The following is an 18675-nucleotide window of genomic DNA, read 5'->3' on the forward strand; positions in this document are numbered from 1 at the left end:
ATATATATATATTAAATTATATAAATTATAAACTGATTAATTGAATCGAATTAATCAAATCGATTAAATAAATTTGAATCGATTACGATTCAAACTATCTTATTTTAATCAAATCTAACTGAAAACGGTTTGAACCAGATTTTATTACGTCGACTGACACAACACATGGATATTGTTCGATTGGAGGAGCTCAAGTATATAGATATATTCATCAATCTCTATCAATTATGTAACAATGTAGCCTTATATTATATTATATAGTTTGATATATTAAGATTCCTCACCTTAATAGACAATAGGACCCAAAAAAACGAAAAAGAAAAAAGAGCAAGCCGTTCTTACGTTTCCATGAATTGTCAAACAAGAAACTTTTGTTTTGTTCTCCGTCACCTTGACATCGGAAAATTAAATCTGAGACTCCTTCCTGTGTACTTTGGCTCGTTACTACAGCTTGCATGGCGGGAGAGGCGCGCCGCAGAGCCCCGTGTTTCCTCTGAAGCCCTCCGCCGTCAAGGGAGCCCGATGGCGCGGTATCCGACCGCTGAGCCTGTTATCTGACACATCGAACTCTGTCAGTCGCGCGAGGTCCATCACGCCCTCAGGTATGCTCCCGGAGAGCCCGTTCCCCGCCATCCCCACCTCCTTCAGCGCCGCCAGCCTCGACATGGACGCCGGTATCCCGCCGCCAAGCTCTGGGTTGTGCGACACCACTAGCCTCTCTACTGTGTCCATCGCGGCCAGCTCCCCCACGTCCTCGTCAAGCCCCCCGGTGAACCGGTTGCGCGACAGATCCAGCGTCCGGTAGTGCCCCAAGGGGTCCTGCGTCCCCTTCGCCAGCACTGGCCGCAGCCGGCCGTACAGCTCGTTGGCGTGCAGGTCCAGGTCCATCAGCAACGTCAGGTTCTTGAACCCCTCCGGGATCCCCGAATGCAGAGCGTTGTTGGAGAGGTTGAGCAACGAGAGCCCGGTCATGTTGCCGATCCACTGCGGGAGATCCCCCACCAGTCCGTTGCTGGAAAGGTCGAGGATCGAGATGGACGACGCCGACGACAGCCAGTCAGACAGCGGACCAGAGATCCCTGTGTCCGCCAGGACAAGCTTGAATATGTTCATCTGGCCGAGCCAGCTCGGCGGCCTGCCCAAGTGCATCAGGGAGTTGAAGGAGAGATCCAGCTCTTGGAGGTTCCGCAGCCGGGAGAGCTCGGCGGGGATTGGACCACAGAGGCGGTTCCGCGACAGGTCTAACGTCTGCAGATTGGCCAGGTTGGCGAAGCTGGAAGGGATCCTGCCGGTAAATCGGTTGTCGGAGAAGAAGATGTCCGTGAGCGTGGCGAGGCGTCCTATAGCGGCGGGCAGCTGACCGGTGAGCTTGTTGTTCTCCAGTATCAGTCTCTCGATGCTAGGTAGGCCGCCGATCGAATCCGGGATGCTCCCGGTGAGCTGGTTCTCCGACATCCTACAGAACTGCAGCGAGACCATACCGGCGATGGAAGGCGGAATGCTTCCCGTGATGCGGTTCTGGTTCAAGTAGAGAACCACCAGGTTTTCGAGCTTGCCTATGGAGCTGGGGATGCCGCCGGAGATCTTGTTCTCTGAAAGATCAAGAACAGTGAGCCTTCGCAGCAATCCGATCTCCATGGGGATGGAGCCGGTGAGGTGGTTGCCATGGAGGTCTAGTGCCTCCATTGCAGGTACCCGCCCGATGGATGCCGGGATGCCGCCGGTTAACCTGTTGTTGGAAAGAGAGACCACGGAAAGAAATGGAGAGGTGAACATGGAAGGGGGAAGCGATCCGGAGAGGCGGTTGTTGCCGAGGGAGAGCTTCCGGAGTCGGGTGAGGTTTGCGAAGGCGGAGGGGATGCAGCCGGTGAGTTGGTTGGAGTCGAGGAGGAGGTGTTCAAGGCGGGAGAGGCGGCCGAGGGCTGGTGGAATGGGGCCGGCGAGCTGCTTGAGGTTGCTGAGATCGAGCAACCGGAGGGAGAAGAGGTCGCCGAGGGCAGGCGAGAGACTCCCGGCAATGGAGGCGTCGGAGATGAAGTCGGGCCCGGAGGAGAGGCCAGGGCGGGAGACGTTGACGACGCGGCCAGTGGCAGCGTCGCAGGCCACGCCGTCCCACGCGGAGCAACAGTCCGTGGCCGAGTCCCAGGAGCGGAGGAGGCCGGAGGGGTCGGCGGTGATGCCGGCCTTGAAGGTGAGAAGGGCCGAACGGTCGTGGGGGTGACATCCCTGCGACCACTGCAGCAACAGGGTGGAGCAGAGGAAGAGGAAGACGAGGCACAGCGGCTGCATGCTATCCATCTCTTACGTGAAAGAATCGACGAGGGTCGACAGATGTTCTCCCCAGTCGAAGAACTTGCAATGAAAAGGCGGTGGATCAAACTGGAGTCGAAAAGCATTCGTTATTGCCATGAAAGTGGCAGCAGAGGGTCTCTTAAGAGACCATTTCCTCGCAGTTTCTACTTCTTTAATGGGCTCTCAGGTCGGCAGAAATGTGGAGATGCAGCAGCAAATTAGGCGTGGAAATGGAGTCTGCTGCTGCAGTCATGAACGGTCTCCAAGGAAACTGGGGTGAGGCCCCATGAAGCTTGCCTGGGTTCAGACGCCCCATGATGGAAGTGGCGCTGCTGACTTTAATGGGACCAGAGAAGAAAGAATAGGGGCGTCTCTCTGTCCCAATGGAGTATTATATCTCCTTCCTTCTCACCTAATGAGCTGTCGGAGTCGATGGGCTTCACTTGCCTTCGCCTGCCTTTCCAGGGTGTGTACTTGTGATGGCGCACGAGGCTGTCAACCACTCACCACAGCAAACTGCAGGTTGGGGGAACCTCAACTCATTGTATCATCTGGCTGTTTCTACAAGGCTTTGATACTGATTAGATATCGTTGCACACAGGCATTTAGGAAGCGAACGATTTCTTCTGTTAGAAGGCAAAGGAGAGGAATGGCAGACGGCTAGCGCCCACAGGTCAGAGGCTAGATGCAGAAATCAAGGTAATGCGTGCTTTGAGATGCATGAAAGCAATTCAATTCGAGTGATATGAACTATAAATATGGTTGGTCATTTGACAGTGATCCTCTCTTTGACCGAATAGATTCTCTGTGCCATCTCAGTAACACTGATCTATTATTTCTCGATTGCGCCAGTTCTATAATGCCTGTCATCATGGAACTGCGTTTCTAGGGATTCACTTGTAAGATATCAAGTAAGATTTAGGTTATCAGCATCCTCCAATTAAGGAACTATCCCCGTTGGCCCGACCTCCACTTACACATACAAAACGAGTTAAGGAAATTTATTGTTTCTGAGTGGATAAGACCAACGCAATGCACTAAAGTGCTCCGGCCGGTGCTATGACAGTAGAAAGCAAGTCGTTGCACGATTTGTTTGGAGAAAAACAAGACAAACGTGACCAGGAAGTATCAGATGATAAGGATCACCAGCTAAAATGTACTTTGGCTCACATACATAACCTTCACAAATCTGGATAATATAATGCGCAAGTAAAAGAGGCAGCTGTAGAAGATGCAATTGCCCTAAGCAAAACAAATATCACTGATAACCAATATAAGCAAAAATGCTCAAACCATCTTTGACTATTAAGGACTGAAAATTAAAATCCATGTGTTTGAGTTGAAACATCTGTTATTGTGCTAATAAACATAATATGCTTTGTTCTTTTGTTTCATCACATATGGAAGCTTCTGATTTCTCTCCTCTTATTTGAGCTTGCTTTCCTATTTACATGCTTATTCTCTTTTATGCATACTCCTCAAATAATGACATTTACAATATAATCAAAACACACTCAATTGCATAGAATCTCCAAACTTGATTCCAGAGAAGGCACTAGGTTTAGTGGACACCAGACTCCTTAGGAATGATGAGGATTAAATAAACTGATTCAAATAGGTCCAATTCTAACCCTACATACTATGATTTACATGTACCTGACAAAATGACAGCAAATGAGAAACTTAAAGGCTTCAGAGAAGAAAAGAAAATTGATTACTTTGGTAAATCAATAAAAATCTGCTACGGGAACGGGTGGAGAAAGTGAAGAGTGGATGGCACATTAGAAGCTGGAAGCTCCACTCAAGCTGAATCAGTTAGTTTCTCAGGTCGCCACTCGGATTTCTCTGCACAAAGTATTCCCTCTTGATCTTTGGAAAAGGTCAAACGGACTTCCCAGTGCAGTGATTTCAGTAGACTCTCAACTTCACTTGTAGTGACAGAATCATCACGAACAATGATTTTACCACCTGGCCTCACTATCCTATCAACCTCGGCTATCAGAGGCAAAATCTTACACCTGAAAACCAGTAGTAGTTTCTGTCACTGCACCAAAATACTACTTGTACAACAATCACAGTGCGAAAAATTACAAGGATGACAAAAACTGACCTCTGTTTTATCTGAGAAAACAAGCGATCAGCATGCAGCAAGTCATAGGATCTGGGATAGGTGCTGAAAGATTCACACCAGTCATGGTAAATTCCGAAAAGCCCACGCTCGTATATTATGGGCAGCGTGTCAGGGTCATCAATATTTACCACATTCATGACCCAGACCTTTAAATCTTTTAGTGCAGCTGCAAATCTGCAAGCAAAGTAAGATTTTGTTGAGATGGAAGGTGGAATGATTCAAGAATTGCTAAATAATTCATAATTGTTCAAGCCGAATGGTACCCTCCATAGACTGCTCTCATGTCCATGACATTTCTCACGTTGGACCAGCGAATGCCAAAACCAGTGAGATAAGATTTTGCTACAACTCGCTTCCAGTGTTCATAATCTGATGTGAAATCAACAGGGGCTGGCTTCCCGTAGATTCCCATCTGAGAGCTGTTTAACCAGTAAGGGGGCACCTGCAACCGGCGTGGCCATTCTTTGGGCCACCGTGACGCTCTTTCAGATCCATCAACCGGCACTCTATGCATGCAGGGTTTTAAGGGTATGTGCCTGAGAGAAATAATAAACAGGAGCTGGAAGAAATTAAATGGACAAATTTAAGGCGAATACAATTTGTGCACTCTATGGTCAGTCTAGGGGGTTAAGAGCAAGCTTACCCAGACATGTGTGCTAAAAAAAAAAAGTGAAAACAGATCATAATAAAGTTGTGGTAGTTCTGTGGAAATGTTCAACATGTAGAAGTGAGATCTAATCAGCTGTCAGCTTAACCCAAGTTTTAACACATCTACACAGGTTAAACATAAATTTATCAAAATTTAACATATTAGAAATAAATTCTCAGCCAATGTTTCATGCTCTAAATATTTGCTTCAAACTTCTGGTAATGGGATCTTGTGGGTGGACAAGATGTTTGCAACTCTGGAAGGCAAGTTTTCATGACTGTTTTAAGCAATCGCTTCTGCACCTTTGTGTGTCAAATGCAATCAGCAAAAAACACTAGGGTAGATCCCAGAGTTGATAGCATTAGTGAAATAGGAAGAACTCAAATTTGCAAAAAGATTTTATTTGAAAAACAAATTTGCAAAAAGAACTACTTAGAAATTGATCAGATCACAGTACACAAAACAAAAAAGCTAACTTGAGAAAAGGTTTAAGCTTCTAATCTGCTTCAAGTTTAGGAAATCATTGGTTTACTACTTTAATTATTGGATGATGCTAAGAATACTAAAATGGACTTGATTGCAATTTGTATTCAAACTAGAACAATAAGTAAAGAAGTTTCCATGGTAATCTTACCAAGCTGCGTTTGGATCATCCTCATCCTTGCACATGGGTGGACTATGACGCTTTCTATTGTCATAACACTCATTTGAAATAGGCTTACGATAGAAGGCAGCTGCAACAGAATTCAATTTGTCCTTCTTGACAGCAACAAGGTCCCAGCACATGGATATTGTAAGAGATTTCATGGCTGCAACAGCAAAATAGCACAATACTTATGTCAGCTTGGTTTGATGAAACAAAAAATGGCAATAGCTTGAAAACCAACCTTTCCAGATATCCACATCTTCTTTCAGTTTCTGATAAACCGGTGTTGCTGACCAGACAAAGTATCCTCCGGGTCGCAAGACTCGGTTTAGTTCCAACAGAAGAGTACCACCTAGGATGCAGTTTGAAGACAAGTCTTATCAAACAAACTGCAACAGGATCAAGATAAATATTGAAAGCACTGAATTCTAAAAGAGATACCCTCTGCATGCCATGGGACACGGCAGCGTGCACAATGCACAACATCAAAGACCATGCTGGGAAATGGCAGACGCTGAGAACCCATTACTGCAGATATTGCTGGGATTCCTCGCTCCAATGCAAACTGAACTTGAGCTTCATGTTCATCTTTTGGAGCAAAAGACATTGTAAGAACGTCCCTCTCAAAGAGATAGCCACCAAAGCTGGCCACCCCACAGCCAACATCTAGTACCACACGGCTCCGCTTTCCCCAAGTAATATCACGTACTGACTGCAACCAGATCAAAAGATGCTATAAACAAATGCAATCAGAAAACCGGAACTTGATGAGGTCAACTCCCAAGTCTCATGAAATGGCATAATTATGGTTGATAATTGATAATCAAATGTAACAAAAACAAGCTTTTCTTTGTTTAAAAACAAAGGTACTAAGCCCAAAGATGTAGCAGGGAACCGGCGACCTCCTTAGTCACTATTGATGTTCATACCATATGTATTCATATTTTTTTTTTCTTCAACAGATTAAACTGTCCAGCCTGGTCATAAACATGCATCATCCAACTTCTTATTAAACATGGAGTTGGTAATAATTAAGCATATAGTATGATCTTCTGCAAACCTAAGCTTCACCCTTTCTTCGGAGGTATTAAGTTCCTGAGCCAAGGCAAGCCAGTAGTCTTGCAGTCAAATGCTAAAGCTAGTTAATGGAAGAACTGAACTGATTAATGGAGGAGAAACCCTCTCATTGTCCTGAACTTCAAATAGTCAAAAAGGGAAGCTAAAAGTAGTACCATAAATATATAACCAACTGTCTCTAAAGCAGTAATGTTGGAGGATAAGATGCATGCAATTGTAAAAACACCGAAGGCAGGAAACGTAAAAAATTCCCAGATGTATTTCCATAGAATTTAATAGCCATTTCTTGAGAAAAATCCTTTTTTTTATATTTTAAATTTTTGTTAGATAACTGAGTTCCCCCAAACTATTCCCTGGTCTCTTAGGTACCTAGCCCCTGTGAGAGTAAATAGATTCGTTTGGTGGCTCATACCTTGGTCCACTTTAATCCTGAAAAAACAATCTTACTGTAAGACAAAGGTCCACCCAGGTATCAAATAAGCAACCTTACCATGGGATAAATTGCACTCTGATATATATTGTAAATTAATCCTTATATTGTAAGTGCCCCATGAAGTAATATTTATAATGTAAGTGCACTCTGATATATAAAGTGTAAACTTTACTCGCTGGCGTAGGATGTAATATTTCTGAATATAATCAGACAGAAAGGATAAATGCTAGCACCTATCAGAAGGAGAAATCTGAACTCACCTGCTGGATGAAATCGATATAATGAAGTGCCCCATGTATGAACTGTGTTCCACCACCAGGAAACGTGAGGTATTCTCCTGTGACTTTCACCCAGTTCTGATGACCCTTCACTTCCGCAAGCTTTGTGCGAGGCACATTGCTGTACCATATCTGCAGAGGACATCAATGGACATTCATAATCAGACACTGCCACAAAAATGTATAAGCAACAAATTTTTGGTATCAGAATTACCCTGTCTCTACTCTTTGGCCACTCGATGGATCGCTTGTATCCATCTGGAAGACGCACCAGGCATGTCGGGCCTTCCTCTGGGCAGTGCCGCTCTCGGTGTTCAAAGTGTCTGAAGCTATGTAGCTGCTTGATGGCCTTCTCATTGTCAAGACAAGGGATGTAGTCAGGGCCAGCAGTGACATTGCAGAGCTTCCACTCCTGTCCAAGTGAGTTCCCAGCATTCCCCTCTGAATCGCTGCCTTCGCTCAAATTCTCCTCTCTTCTCCTTTCCTTCTCGTTATCGGAGTGGTCGGCCTGTGTCGCCCATGGCATCTTCCTGTCACCGCCGCTGTCCTTAGATGCATCTGACTGTGCCCTGTCTGACAGAGACTCACCTGCATTAGGGTCATTCAGTTTCTCTCTCTGTTGTCCATTGCCTACTTGTTCTGAGTCATTGGTGATCTCCTCTTCCATCTGTAGTTCGGATTGCGGCTGCTGCTGGTCGTTGCCACCTCCTCCTGTTTCTTCTTGTTGCTGGCTCTCGTTTGATACCTCCTCTGCTTTCTCATCAGACTGCGTTTGGCTCTCATCAACCGACTCTTCTCTCTGTGGTTGGTTCTCATTGGTAACCTGCTGTATCTTCTCCACTTGGTCATGGTTCTCGTCAATCTCAGGCTGGCTCTCCTGCTGATTCCCTAGGCTGTCACCTTCAGTCTGCTGCAGCTGCTGGGATTCTTGCTGGTTCTGCTCGCCCTCACCACCGGGTAGCTGCTCGTCGTGCTCCCTCTGCTGCTCTTCGTGGGTTTGCTCCTCTTGACTGTCGCTCCCAGTCTGCTGCTGCTGCTCAGGTTCTCGCTGGTTCTCCTCGCCCTCGCGGCTCGGTAACTGCTCGTCGTGCTGCCTCTGCTGCTCTTCGTGGATTTGCTCCTCCTGGCTGTCACTCCCGGTCTGCTGCGGCTGCTGGGTTTCTTGCTGGCTCTCCTCCCCCTCGCCGACCGGTAGCTGTTCGTCGTGCTCCCTCTGCTCCTGTTCATGGATTTCCTCCTCGCTCAGCCGCTTGCCGTCCTGTGTTCCTCCGTCCAAATCGCGACCCACCAGCCGCTGATCTCCGCCACGATTCCCCTTCTCTCCCTCTTCCTTATTCTCTCCGACCGGCTGCTCCTGGTTCTCTTCATTGCTGCCGTTTTGGGTCTCCTCCGCCTCCTGCGGACGCTCGAGTTCCTGCCTGCCTTTAGATTCTTCTTCGCCTCCGGACCTGTTCTCGTTCTCTCTACGGGAGGAAGCTGAATCGATCTGGTTCTCTTGATCCGAGCTCGTGTCCCTGGACTCCCCAAGGGAGGAGATCTTGGAACCGGACCTGTTCTCGTCCTCGCCACCGTCGTCACCTTTAATGGCGTCCTCCTCCGCGTCCGGAGGAGGGTCTCTGAAGGCGACGATGCGAGAAGCGCCAGACTTGGAGGCCGACGAATACGAGGAGGAGGAGATACGAGAGCTGGTGTCGGTGGTCGCGTGAGGCGGGATGACGGAAGAGGAAGACAGCATCCACACTCCCAGTATGCAGAACGCCACGAAGACCACAATGGTAACGTAGTAGGAGAAGGACGACATGGACGACGACGCATGGCGCTTCCCCGCCCGCGAGCTCTTGCCAAAGCCAGCCATTGCCCCGCTCCTTCTCCGCCGCGCCTGCCTCCGTCGCCTGACACTCGCTCTAGCCCTTTTAAGCCCAGGGAAGCGGCGGGGGCGGAGGAGGGTGTTCAAAGAGGACAGTGGAACGGTTCAAGTCGAGATCGCGCAGATCCCTCAGCGTCGGAGGCGGAGGAGCGCGGCGGGATCCACGCTTCCAGCAGTAGCAGAGGAGGAGGAGGTGGTCCAATCACGGCACTTCACTCCCTCCCCAGGCTTCGCTCACCCTGAGACAGCTGCTAACTTTGTGCTGGCGAGTAAGGACGACAGCGGGGCGACAGACCACGAGATCGGGATCCGGGGATTGACGCGTTCAACTCGGACCGGGTTCGATCCGGAGAATCGGGATGGGGTCATGGTATGGTTCTCAAAAATCAGTTGGGATAGAGGTTAAGATCGGGTCTTTTTTTTTTTTAATCTCCATCCTGCAAAAGAAATAATTAGTTATGATATTTTTCGTATTAAATAATTCATTTAATGTCTGTTTTCTAAATATGATTGGTGCTTGTGTTGGTTCAACATGCATTTAATATTACAAATCATTTCAGATAGGTTGTTCGGCATAAGGATGGAGATTGGTGATCTTAGAGCCAGTCAGATTCCACTTACCCCGGCCCCGTCGATGGGAGATGAAATGATTACAGGGGGGGAAAACGGTGAGACTTGCAGCATTCTGCTTTGATTGGAAGGGAATAAAGTAGTCCATGTTTTCTGCTCGGGGACCGGAAGCACTCGCATTAGATTTGCATTGCATTTTGCACCGTCTTTTGTGACCTTCGTTTCCGCTGATATAACTGCAAAACACATTTGATAGAGCCAAATTTATTTTATGATATTTTTGATAAAACCTTTATCAACTAAACTAGTTAATACTTCAAATTGAGAATACCATAGAATAAGAAAACTGAGCTGTATGACATGATGGAGAATAATTCTTACTATTGTGCGATGCATCAAACAGAATCAGAAAATTAGAGTTCTCATACAAACCTGCATGCGTGCAGAAAATACGAGATCATCATGGATGAAGCTTATACTTGGATATGCAGAGTGCATAGCGACAAAGTTTCGATCACATCTGATTTTACTTCCTCATCACACAATCGAAAATTCTGCTCCAAATACAAAACGATGCGAAATGTCCAGAAGTATACAGCAGTATGAGGCTCTACAAACCACCTGTGTCATTTCTCCGATACTTCTACCACCTGATTCAAGAATTCTACAATCTGCCGGCACACTCACTGAAGATTGTGGTCTAAGAATGCATCCATCAGAGAAGGATTTCAAGTTTGCTCTAGTGTTGTCACTAAAACAAAAAGGTTGCGGGTCATCAGAGAGACAAATTTAACGGGTAGTAAGAGCGAATTGTAAAGAAATTAAGCTTAAATAATTTAAAACCATCACATAGAACATTCCTGCTAGCTATTCAGGCTACTTGTAGAATTCACAAGGATCTTCTTAGTCTATATACATATAAGTAGATGTTTTGTCAAATGGCTATAGTTCTTACTCGAAGTGCTTGAACAATTTCCTTTTTTGCTCTTAGTGGTCCGCCACTAAGATACTCAACAAGGACTAACTAGTTGCCAAGAACCCCACCTCCTACAGACTTCCCAAACACACACACATTCTAATGTGTCAACTATAAAAGATAAAAGGCCCCAAATCCTACCGTGCATATTATGTTTCTTCATAAAAGCATAAAATTCTTCAGATGCAACTTCTCCTTTTGATACCAATGATCTTCAAGGAACACATTTTGATACCATTAAATAAGTTAACATCCAAAAGAACACAAGGTCACAAACCAACTTAATATGAAGTTCATTTATCTGAGATCACTGCAATTTTCAAAAAATACTTTTCAAAGAGTCAAAACCTTTGCTGGATTCCATTAATTGGGATGTTTTACAAACATTTGCTGGACACACTTCCATTAGTTGGGGTGGGGAGACACCTATTCAGTTAATCTTAAAATGAAAAAAGATTTGCTGGATAAATGTCTAGAATCCATAGACCAATAGCCTCCATCATCAGCACACTATTTGATGGAAGAGTTAACTCATTAACTTGAAGAGACCAGAATCACATGGCTCAAAATGATTAAATTCTCATGACAGTAAACTCATCTAGCACTAGATATGCTCATACACCATCCTCCGCTATCAATATGAGACAAATTAGGGTGGTAACTAGGATATCACAGTCCCCCTTTTAACGAATGAGGACCTCAAAAACGCATAACCAGAGTCAGAATCATTCTGGTAGGACATTTGAGGTCCAACTCACCAGTGGCTTTGGGCCATGATGTGCCTCCAGCTCCATCTAATTGACACAACGTAATGAGATGATAAATTGACATAATGTTCCACAAAACAAACTTTCAAAAACATCTGTAAGAGATATAGAAACAGCAAAATGACCAACTAATAAGATGTAGTATAATAGTTACAGTTTATTGGTCACATGAAAAAGTAATTCAATCAAGTTATGAAAACAATCTCTTTGCTTCCACGGTCAAAGTTGCTTACATTGATTCTCGTCAGATTTTGCACTAGTGATACCTTGCACATAGGTGCCTTTTTATTAAAAAGAATAGTCTTGCCTCTTCTATCTTGCACTCTAAATAAATAAAGAAATATACACAGTTTAAAAAAAAAAACAATTGGATAATTATTTGAAGCTTAAATGGTTTTTTTTTTACCTTCAACAAGAATAACACTTGAAAAACATGTATTGATGTATAAACCTGGTCCATCATATATAACCTACTTAGAATATGTTTTGACAGTTGAAGTGGTTTAACCAGTATCTAGGAGAATAGCCAGTAGCTGTATATCCCGCTAAAACGAAAATGGTTAAGGCTTTCAGACATCTAATTTGCTATTTAATCACAAAATGAAGTCTATATATATTGCACAAACAAAAGAAACTTGCTTCCCTAGCATCTGCAACTTTGGATATATCAGTTAGACAGTCTACTTCTGCAGTCTTCATGAAACATTTTGTGCATCTTTGTTGACTGCACATGTCGCTGCCCTCTTGTCCATTAAGTTAAATTGTTCAACATTAATAAGGAAACTGAGAATCAAGATACAAGAAAGTTATGACAAAAAATTGACACTCGGCATCTGCTATGCAATGGGCCATAGAGGAGGGGGTCTCCAAGAAAACAATACATCTTAACTGATGTCACATTTGAGAGGCAAATACCTTCTAGGATCTAGACAAATTTATCATAAACAATATGAGGCCTGGGGTAAGGTTTCACAGGATCTGATAGGCAAAGACTTCTTCGGATAAAAAAAGATAATATAGCCATGTACAGATGCTTTGATGTCTGCTAAAACGTGACCAAACAATAATGAATTCTACTCCCACAACTATCATTTCCTTTTACTTGATGGTTCTCCCTACAATTTTTCTCTGATCCTTTTTCAGATCTTAATCAAGGAGAGCTTCCAGCAGAAAATTTTATCTTATTCACCTCCTTGTAAATTCCAATGAGATGATTCTTTCTTAAAGTCAGGCAAGAAAACACTTTTCTCACCCAGTCAATCAACATCATTTACATCCAAACCACTTCTAGAGAGTTACAACTCTGTGTTGTTGATAATTCTAGTAGATCTCTGCACTCCTTGTTCAAAACATTTTGTTTGGGAACCAATTATTACAAATTATTCATGTCACATTCACCTTATGAACAGAAATCCTCTCTGATAACCAATACACTTAATCACATAACCAACTGATCCATAGACATTTAGAAATGTTTCTAACAAATTAGTAACAACTGTGGTAGTCCATAAATTCATAAGCAAACAGCCATTACCAAGACATACTTTGATCCCTCTTAGGTGGTAAACCGTGAAGGTCTAGCATAAATGGCAAGTATTCATCATTGAATATGCAGCAAAACTTCTAGTGGACTTACTTTCTTAGGCACTCAGCAGATTTTATGTCAGCAATGACTTCCAAATAACACAAGCAACGAAATTTCCTGATGGTTATTCAGAGCAAATACATCTACAAGTCACATGAAGGATGAAAGAAGATCCAACCATCAGGGCGACTGTCACAGGGAACTTCAAATTTCACATATTCTACCATACAGATATGCATAATTGCTAACTTTTGTTCCTGATGTACCAAACAAAGAGAGTTCAGGAAGGTTACAGTAATATGCTAATGTCAAATTGCAAATCCAGGTACTTGTTGTCCTTTTTTAATGGCAAAAGTTCCAACAACTGACAACTAGTCAGCACATTGTATTGTGAAACTTACAACTTAGTTAGAACGTTATTCCTTTAAATTTTCTCCATGCTTCATGTAACAGATTATCTCTATCTCATCATCATCATCATTATTATTCTGCAAAAGATAAATGACGAAGGCAGGATTCGAGCCCAAAATCTTGCAATATACTGTCAAAGTCTTTACCATCGAAAACATCAACTCTTGCTTTGTTGCACTTAACGTTCTTAAAATACACAGGACAAAAGTTTCTACCTTAAGCATTTTCTTCATTTTTCATTAGATTACAGAACACATATCTAACACTTTTGAGTTAAATTCTTTTTCTTCTTAATCTTTTGATAGTAATTTCAAGTCATTGCACAATTTTTATGTAAACCATGATCAAATTCCGAAAATATCCCAACCGCCGGACATATCCACTATTACAAACGCCAGATGGTTTAGATCAAGAATTGCAGGACGGATGACGCCATTGTCATGAGTTGCAACACCCAAATAGACGAAAGTGATCCGAACCTGCTTCCGCACTTCTTCCGAAAGAGGGAGCAAGCCATTCCGATTTCCTCTTTCCAATCCCAAATACTTCCCCAATGTCTTCCCCACAACCTCTGCATCACAACTCTGTCGCGTATTATTATTATATTGAGCACCATCTTCAGGGAAAAACATCAACCAAATGCGACGGAAAAGGCTAATTCTAACCCTCAGCATTAGGGTTTAAGAAGATGGGACAAAGGTAGGAGGCCGGCCGCACCTTGGAACAAGACGGCGAGCGCCGTCAAGCGGTGATCGGAGCGGCCGATGCCACGGTCGCTGTCGCGGAAGCGAGGCAAGAAAGAGTCGGTGTGCTTTGATCCCGAGACCTCTCTCCCTCACCGTCGTTTCTCGGGCGGGAGAAGAACCCCATCAAGGAAGACGGGAATCGGTGTTTCCTGAAGCGTTGCTTGGGCCTCTTAATGGACCTAAGAGACCTTTGCAGCCCATCAACCCATTTCTTGAATATATATATATATATATATATATTCAATAAGGTTAATACAAGTGATAATTTGATTGAACGAGTCAGCTTTCATGTTGGATCATGAGCTCAAAATCACCATATAGTTTTGTCGTGATTTAGGGTTAATTGAAATCTAATAATGCAAGAAACTAATTGCCTATAAGAAAAGTACTAACACTCAATTTGTGACCATCAAAGCCTCATCCTTCATATTTAGATGACTTGTAATTTGATTATGAAGTCAGTCCAAGGATTCAAATGTCTTTCTGTCATACTCAGCCATTTTCTTTATTTATTAAGGGAAATGGTTTTTTGAGTAAAGAAGCTGATTTTATAAAATTAGGCCACAATTATGCTAACCACATTAACAAAAATAAGGATTAATTGCATTGCATTATGTACATTAAAAAAAATGCAAATCAGACACTGGAGGGAAACACCTTTTAATACTTTCCACTGGCAGAAGTCCATTGTACCTCTAATCCATTAAAATTTCAGCATTGTCATCTAACAACTGTTGTGATATATCTGTCAAGTCAAATAGTTTTAGATTGAGTGAAGAAGAATTTTCTTTTTGGAATTGATAAACAACAACTGAGCCTATTGACCAAACAATTTTTCTAACCAATCTTCAAACTCTGGAGCAGTTCGGAAGAAAAGCACTGCATGGTTAGGTAGGTAATGCTGATATGTGTGCATCAAAAGATAAACATAATTGCTGGAGTACAAAAGTCTGCCATAAAAATTTCCTTGCTTCTCTACTTGCAAGCTCAGCATTTTACTTCCTATCATTCAGTATGAAGAAGGTCAGTCTACAGGCAAAGGATTGAATCATTTTTGCCTTTTGCCTTTTGACTGATTGTTATGTATCCGTTTTCAGGATCTTGCCTTCTTTATTTCTTCTTTCTAAACATTTCAGAGGTGAACATGGTTTTAGTTTCTTCCACCTTGAGTTCTGAAGTGGCATCATTGAGCTGCTTTTCATATTACTGTACCAACTAATTTACATGTCACAGAAGCATTTTCTCAGGAATGCTAAAATGGGCAATGTTGCTAGTGATGAATTATCAGGCTTGTTGGTGATTGAACTTGGCAATCTAGGCTCCAAAATTTCCCATTATGATGCAAAATGGATCCACATGCTCTTCTGAATCCTCTTAAAAAGAGTTCTTTTCAGTGTATTTAGTTTTACATAAGAAAAAGAAATGGCAGTATCAGTGTGTAGTTACTGTTGCATGACTTGTGGTCTTGATTTGCTATCAAAAGCTCCAACAATTCATACCGATACATGAGTACCATGCATCTACTCTTATCCTAAAGTGGTGGAAGGAGAAGAAACTGGTTGCAGATCATTCTAAGTTGACTTCTTGGGTGGTGATCATTCAATCTTTTGGTGGGGGTGCCAAATAAATTCATCAACTCAACAAGTATATGCTTTGAAAGGGATTCACCAACCAACCTTGTCTTTTTATTCACCTTCCTTTTGAAACTGATGTGCTTTCATTCAGTAACAGTTGTCCAGGTGCGGATGGAAGAAAATTTTCTCCTGGCTGCTAACTCGCTCTTTCTTCCCTGTTGCTGTCCATTGCAAGCTGCAATGTTTTGCATGTGTAAGTGATTCTGGAGTTCCTTCTTCCATTCCGTTGCCATCGTTTTCGGTCGCTGATTCAGCTCTGTCCAATCCTGATAATTGAGTCCTTTTCAGGCTATATCATAATATGTCCTTTGCAAGAATTATTGTCATTTCTACTTCTGAAGAATGTCATATTTTTAAGGCTCTTACTAATCTTCTCGCAACTGCTGATGCATCAAACATACATATAGAGCCCACTCTTTCAATCAAAACCAGAGTTTATCACATCGACAACTACGTTTTCCTACCAAAGCAGTGGAATCATCCGTCTTGCTATCAGTCCTGAATGTTTCAGCAGGTCCTGAAGCATCAATGAGCTGTACAGTTTATCATTGCCCTTCACTCTCAATATTTGGTATTTGAAGTAGGTTTCAGAAGTCAGCTTGAAGTCTCTGTTGATGCTAACCACTCCATACACGTAGAAACTTTCAAACTGGGAAACACCTAAAACTACATCTAATACTACTAAATCACACCATCATCAAAGAGTAAAGAGATTTGACCAATGTAGATAACTAGTCCCCTTAATTCTTTAATAGTTTGGTGGAGAATATGATGATCTAGTCACAATATACAAGTCCAACAAGCTCGTTTTGCTTGCAATTAGCATGCCAGTGGTTGAGAAGAGCATACAGAATAAAACATACTTTTGTCTCCAACGCCTGCTTCTCTGTCAGTGTGGTCAAAGTAATTCGTCTTAGGCATGAAGAGTGACCATTAGGAGAAATTGCTGAAGCCAGTACTAATAATCTGTAGCCCTTGTGTTGTCATCCATAAACTTAATCTGAATCATATGAGCAAGACTCCCAGCTCTCACTGAGCAACACTGTGGGTGTTTTCTGAGTTCAACATTAGACTACCAAGAAAGGCTCAGTTGATTCCATGGCTTGGATCTTGTTCAGCCAAGGCTCATAGTAGACATAGAACATTCCTTGCTAATTCCTGAATTCAATGCCTGACTTCTGAAGGAAGAGCAAAGAGCTACAGCCTACCTGCCTACAGCTTTGAAAGTTGGAGACTTGCTCACTAAGATACATGTTCCTATATACATATGTATACAGGAACTTGGATGTGCTAATTCTTCATGTCATCTACTGTCTACACCATTTGACATTTTGTGAATCTTGGGCAAACATGATAAGAAAGTGTTTGATGCAACCAGAAGAAAAGTCATGATATAGCTTTGATGTTGGTGGAAGCCATACCAAAATAGTCTTTAATATGCTAAAGAAAAAGTAGTATAATCTTCATATAATTATGATTATTATTTGTTCCAACAAATATATCTTAGCATAATTGTTCCAGAAAAAGCATCATATGACATGCTTTCTCTGAGGATCAAAGAGAGGGAAGAGAAGAACACAAAAGGAGAAGTAATTAAGACGACCGAGCTTATTGTCGATGGATGATCTACAATTTGAGTGCACTACACGGTGCACTACAAAGCTACTCCACTTCTGCTTCGCCTACCTTCTCGGCAAATTCTCCGATCCCACATCTCCCTCTCCGAAATCCTGGTAGTCCAGCAGCCACTCGCAGCACCCTTCGTAGTCCCACGGCACCTGCCCGGCGGCGGCGATGGTGCCGTAGTTGTCTTCGTTGCCCGGAAGCTGCCACAGCTCCTCCAAGAGCACTGGCGCGTCGTCTTCCCACAAGCAGTTCATCAGAGGAAGGTCCGCGCTGCCGGCGCTGGAGCTTGCTTCCGCTGGGTTCTTGTTGTCCGAGGAAGGGATGTGGCCTTGGTTTCCTGGCGACTGGAACTGGTCTGCATCGGACTTGGAGTCGGTGGTGACGGTGGACTGTGAAGCTGCGGGGCTTGCTTGCCGATCGAGCAGTTGATGAGTGACGGGATCGATGCCCCTCCTAAGAAGCTTTTTCTTGATGTGTGTGTTCCAGAGGTTCTTGATCTCGTTGTCCGTTCTTCCCGGTAGCATCGCCGCAATCTTCGACCACCTGCATGAGTGTTCCACGGGCTTCGACTCTATTGTTATGCGTGCGCGTGCTGTGACTGCATTCATGAGACTACGACGCATGCAAACACTGTGAAGAGGAAGAGAAGAGAGAACCTGTTCCCGAGGCGAGCATGGAGATCGATGACCAGCTGCTCCTCCACGTCGCTGAGCAGCCCTCTCCTGAGGTCGGGGCGCAGGTAGTTCGTCCACCGAAGTCTGCAGCTCTTGCCGCACCTTAGCAGCCCGGCAAGCTTGGGGACGGCGCGCCAGCAACAATGGCCGTTGGCGAGGATGAAGCCGACGAGCTTCTCGTCCTCCTCCGCCGACCATGGCCCCTTCTTCACCCCGAGCTTGTCGCAGCACGGCCGCCTCCCCATCCCTGATCCCCCGCCCCGACCGCGAGCACCTACCAAACCCTGGTATTTAAAGCACCTACCACCACCTC

At 43.9% G+C, this 18675-nt stretch overlaps 3 protein-coding genes across 4 annotated transcripts; all 3 read right to left on the reverse strand.

Annotated features, from left to right (window-relative positions):
- Positions 1–318: 318 nt before the first annotated feature.
- Positions 319–2595, reverse strand: LOC103983503 (LRR receptor-like serine/threonine-protein kinase GSO1). The gene has a single exon (XM_065105649.1). The coding sequence runs from the start codon at positions 2296–2298 to the stop codon at positions 445–447; it is 1854 nt and encodes a 617-aa protein (XP_064961721.1). The 5' UTR covers positions 2299–2595; the 3' UTR covers positions 319–444.
- A 1284-nt stretch (positions 2596–3879) lies between these two features.
- LOC135610756 (probable methyltransferase PMT27) lies at positions 3880–14556 on the reverse strand. 2 transcript variants are annotated; one of them, XM_065105650.1, is made up of 11 exons: positions 14400–14556; positions 10376–10694; positions 9995–10179; positions 7721–9810; positions 7489–7638; positions 6160–6430; positions 5960–6070; positions 5707–5881; positions 4687–4959; positions 4403–4597; positions 3880–4310 (listed from the first exon to the last, which is right to left on the reverse strand). In XM_065105650.1, exons 4-11 carry the CDS (start codon positions 9359–9361, stop codon positions 4094–4096), a joined length of 3033 nt encoding a protein of 1010 aa, XP_064961722.1. In that variant the 5' UTR covers positions 9362–9810; positions 9995–10179; positions 10376–10694; positions 14400–14556; the 3' UTR covers positions 3880–4093. The 2 variants fall into 2 exon arrangements, with proteins under 2 accessions (XP_064961722.1, XP_064961723.1); XM_065105651.1 differs by lacking the exon at positions 10376–10694.
- A 2968-nt stretch (positions 14557–17524) lies between these two features.
- On the reverse strand, positions 17525–18653 carry LOC135609185 (MYB-like transcription factor ODO1). The gene is made up of 2 exons (XM_065102281.1): positions 18345–18653; positions 17525–18231 (listed from the first exon to the last, which is right to left on the reverse strand). The coding sequence occupies exons 1-2, from the start codon at positions 18605–18607 to the stop codon at positions 17745–17747; spliced, it is 750 nt and encodes a 249-aa protein (XP_064958353.1). The 5' UTR covers positions 18608–18653; the 3' UTR covers positions 17525–17744.
- Between the last annotated feature and the right edge of the window lie 22 nt (positions 18654–18675).

The sequence above is a fragment of the Musa acuminata genome, chromosome BXJ2-4 (assembly GCF_036884655.1).
Source record: "Musa acuminata AAA Group cultivar baxijiao chromosome BXJ2-4, Cavendish_Baxijiao_AAA, whole genome shotgun sequence".
NCBI classification, from domain to species: Eukaryota; Viridiplantae; Streptophyta; class Magnoliopsida; order Zingiberales; family Musaceae; genus Musa; species Musa acuminata.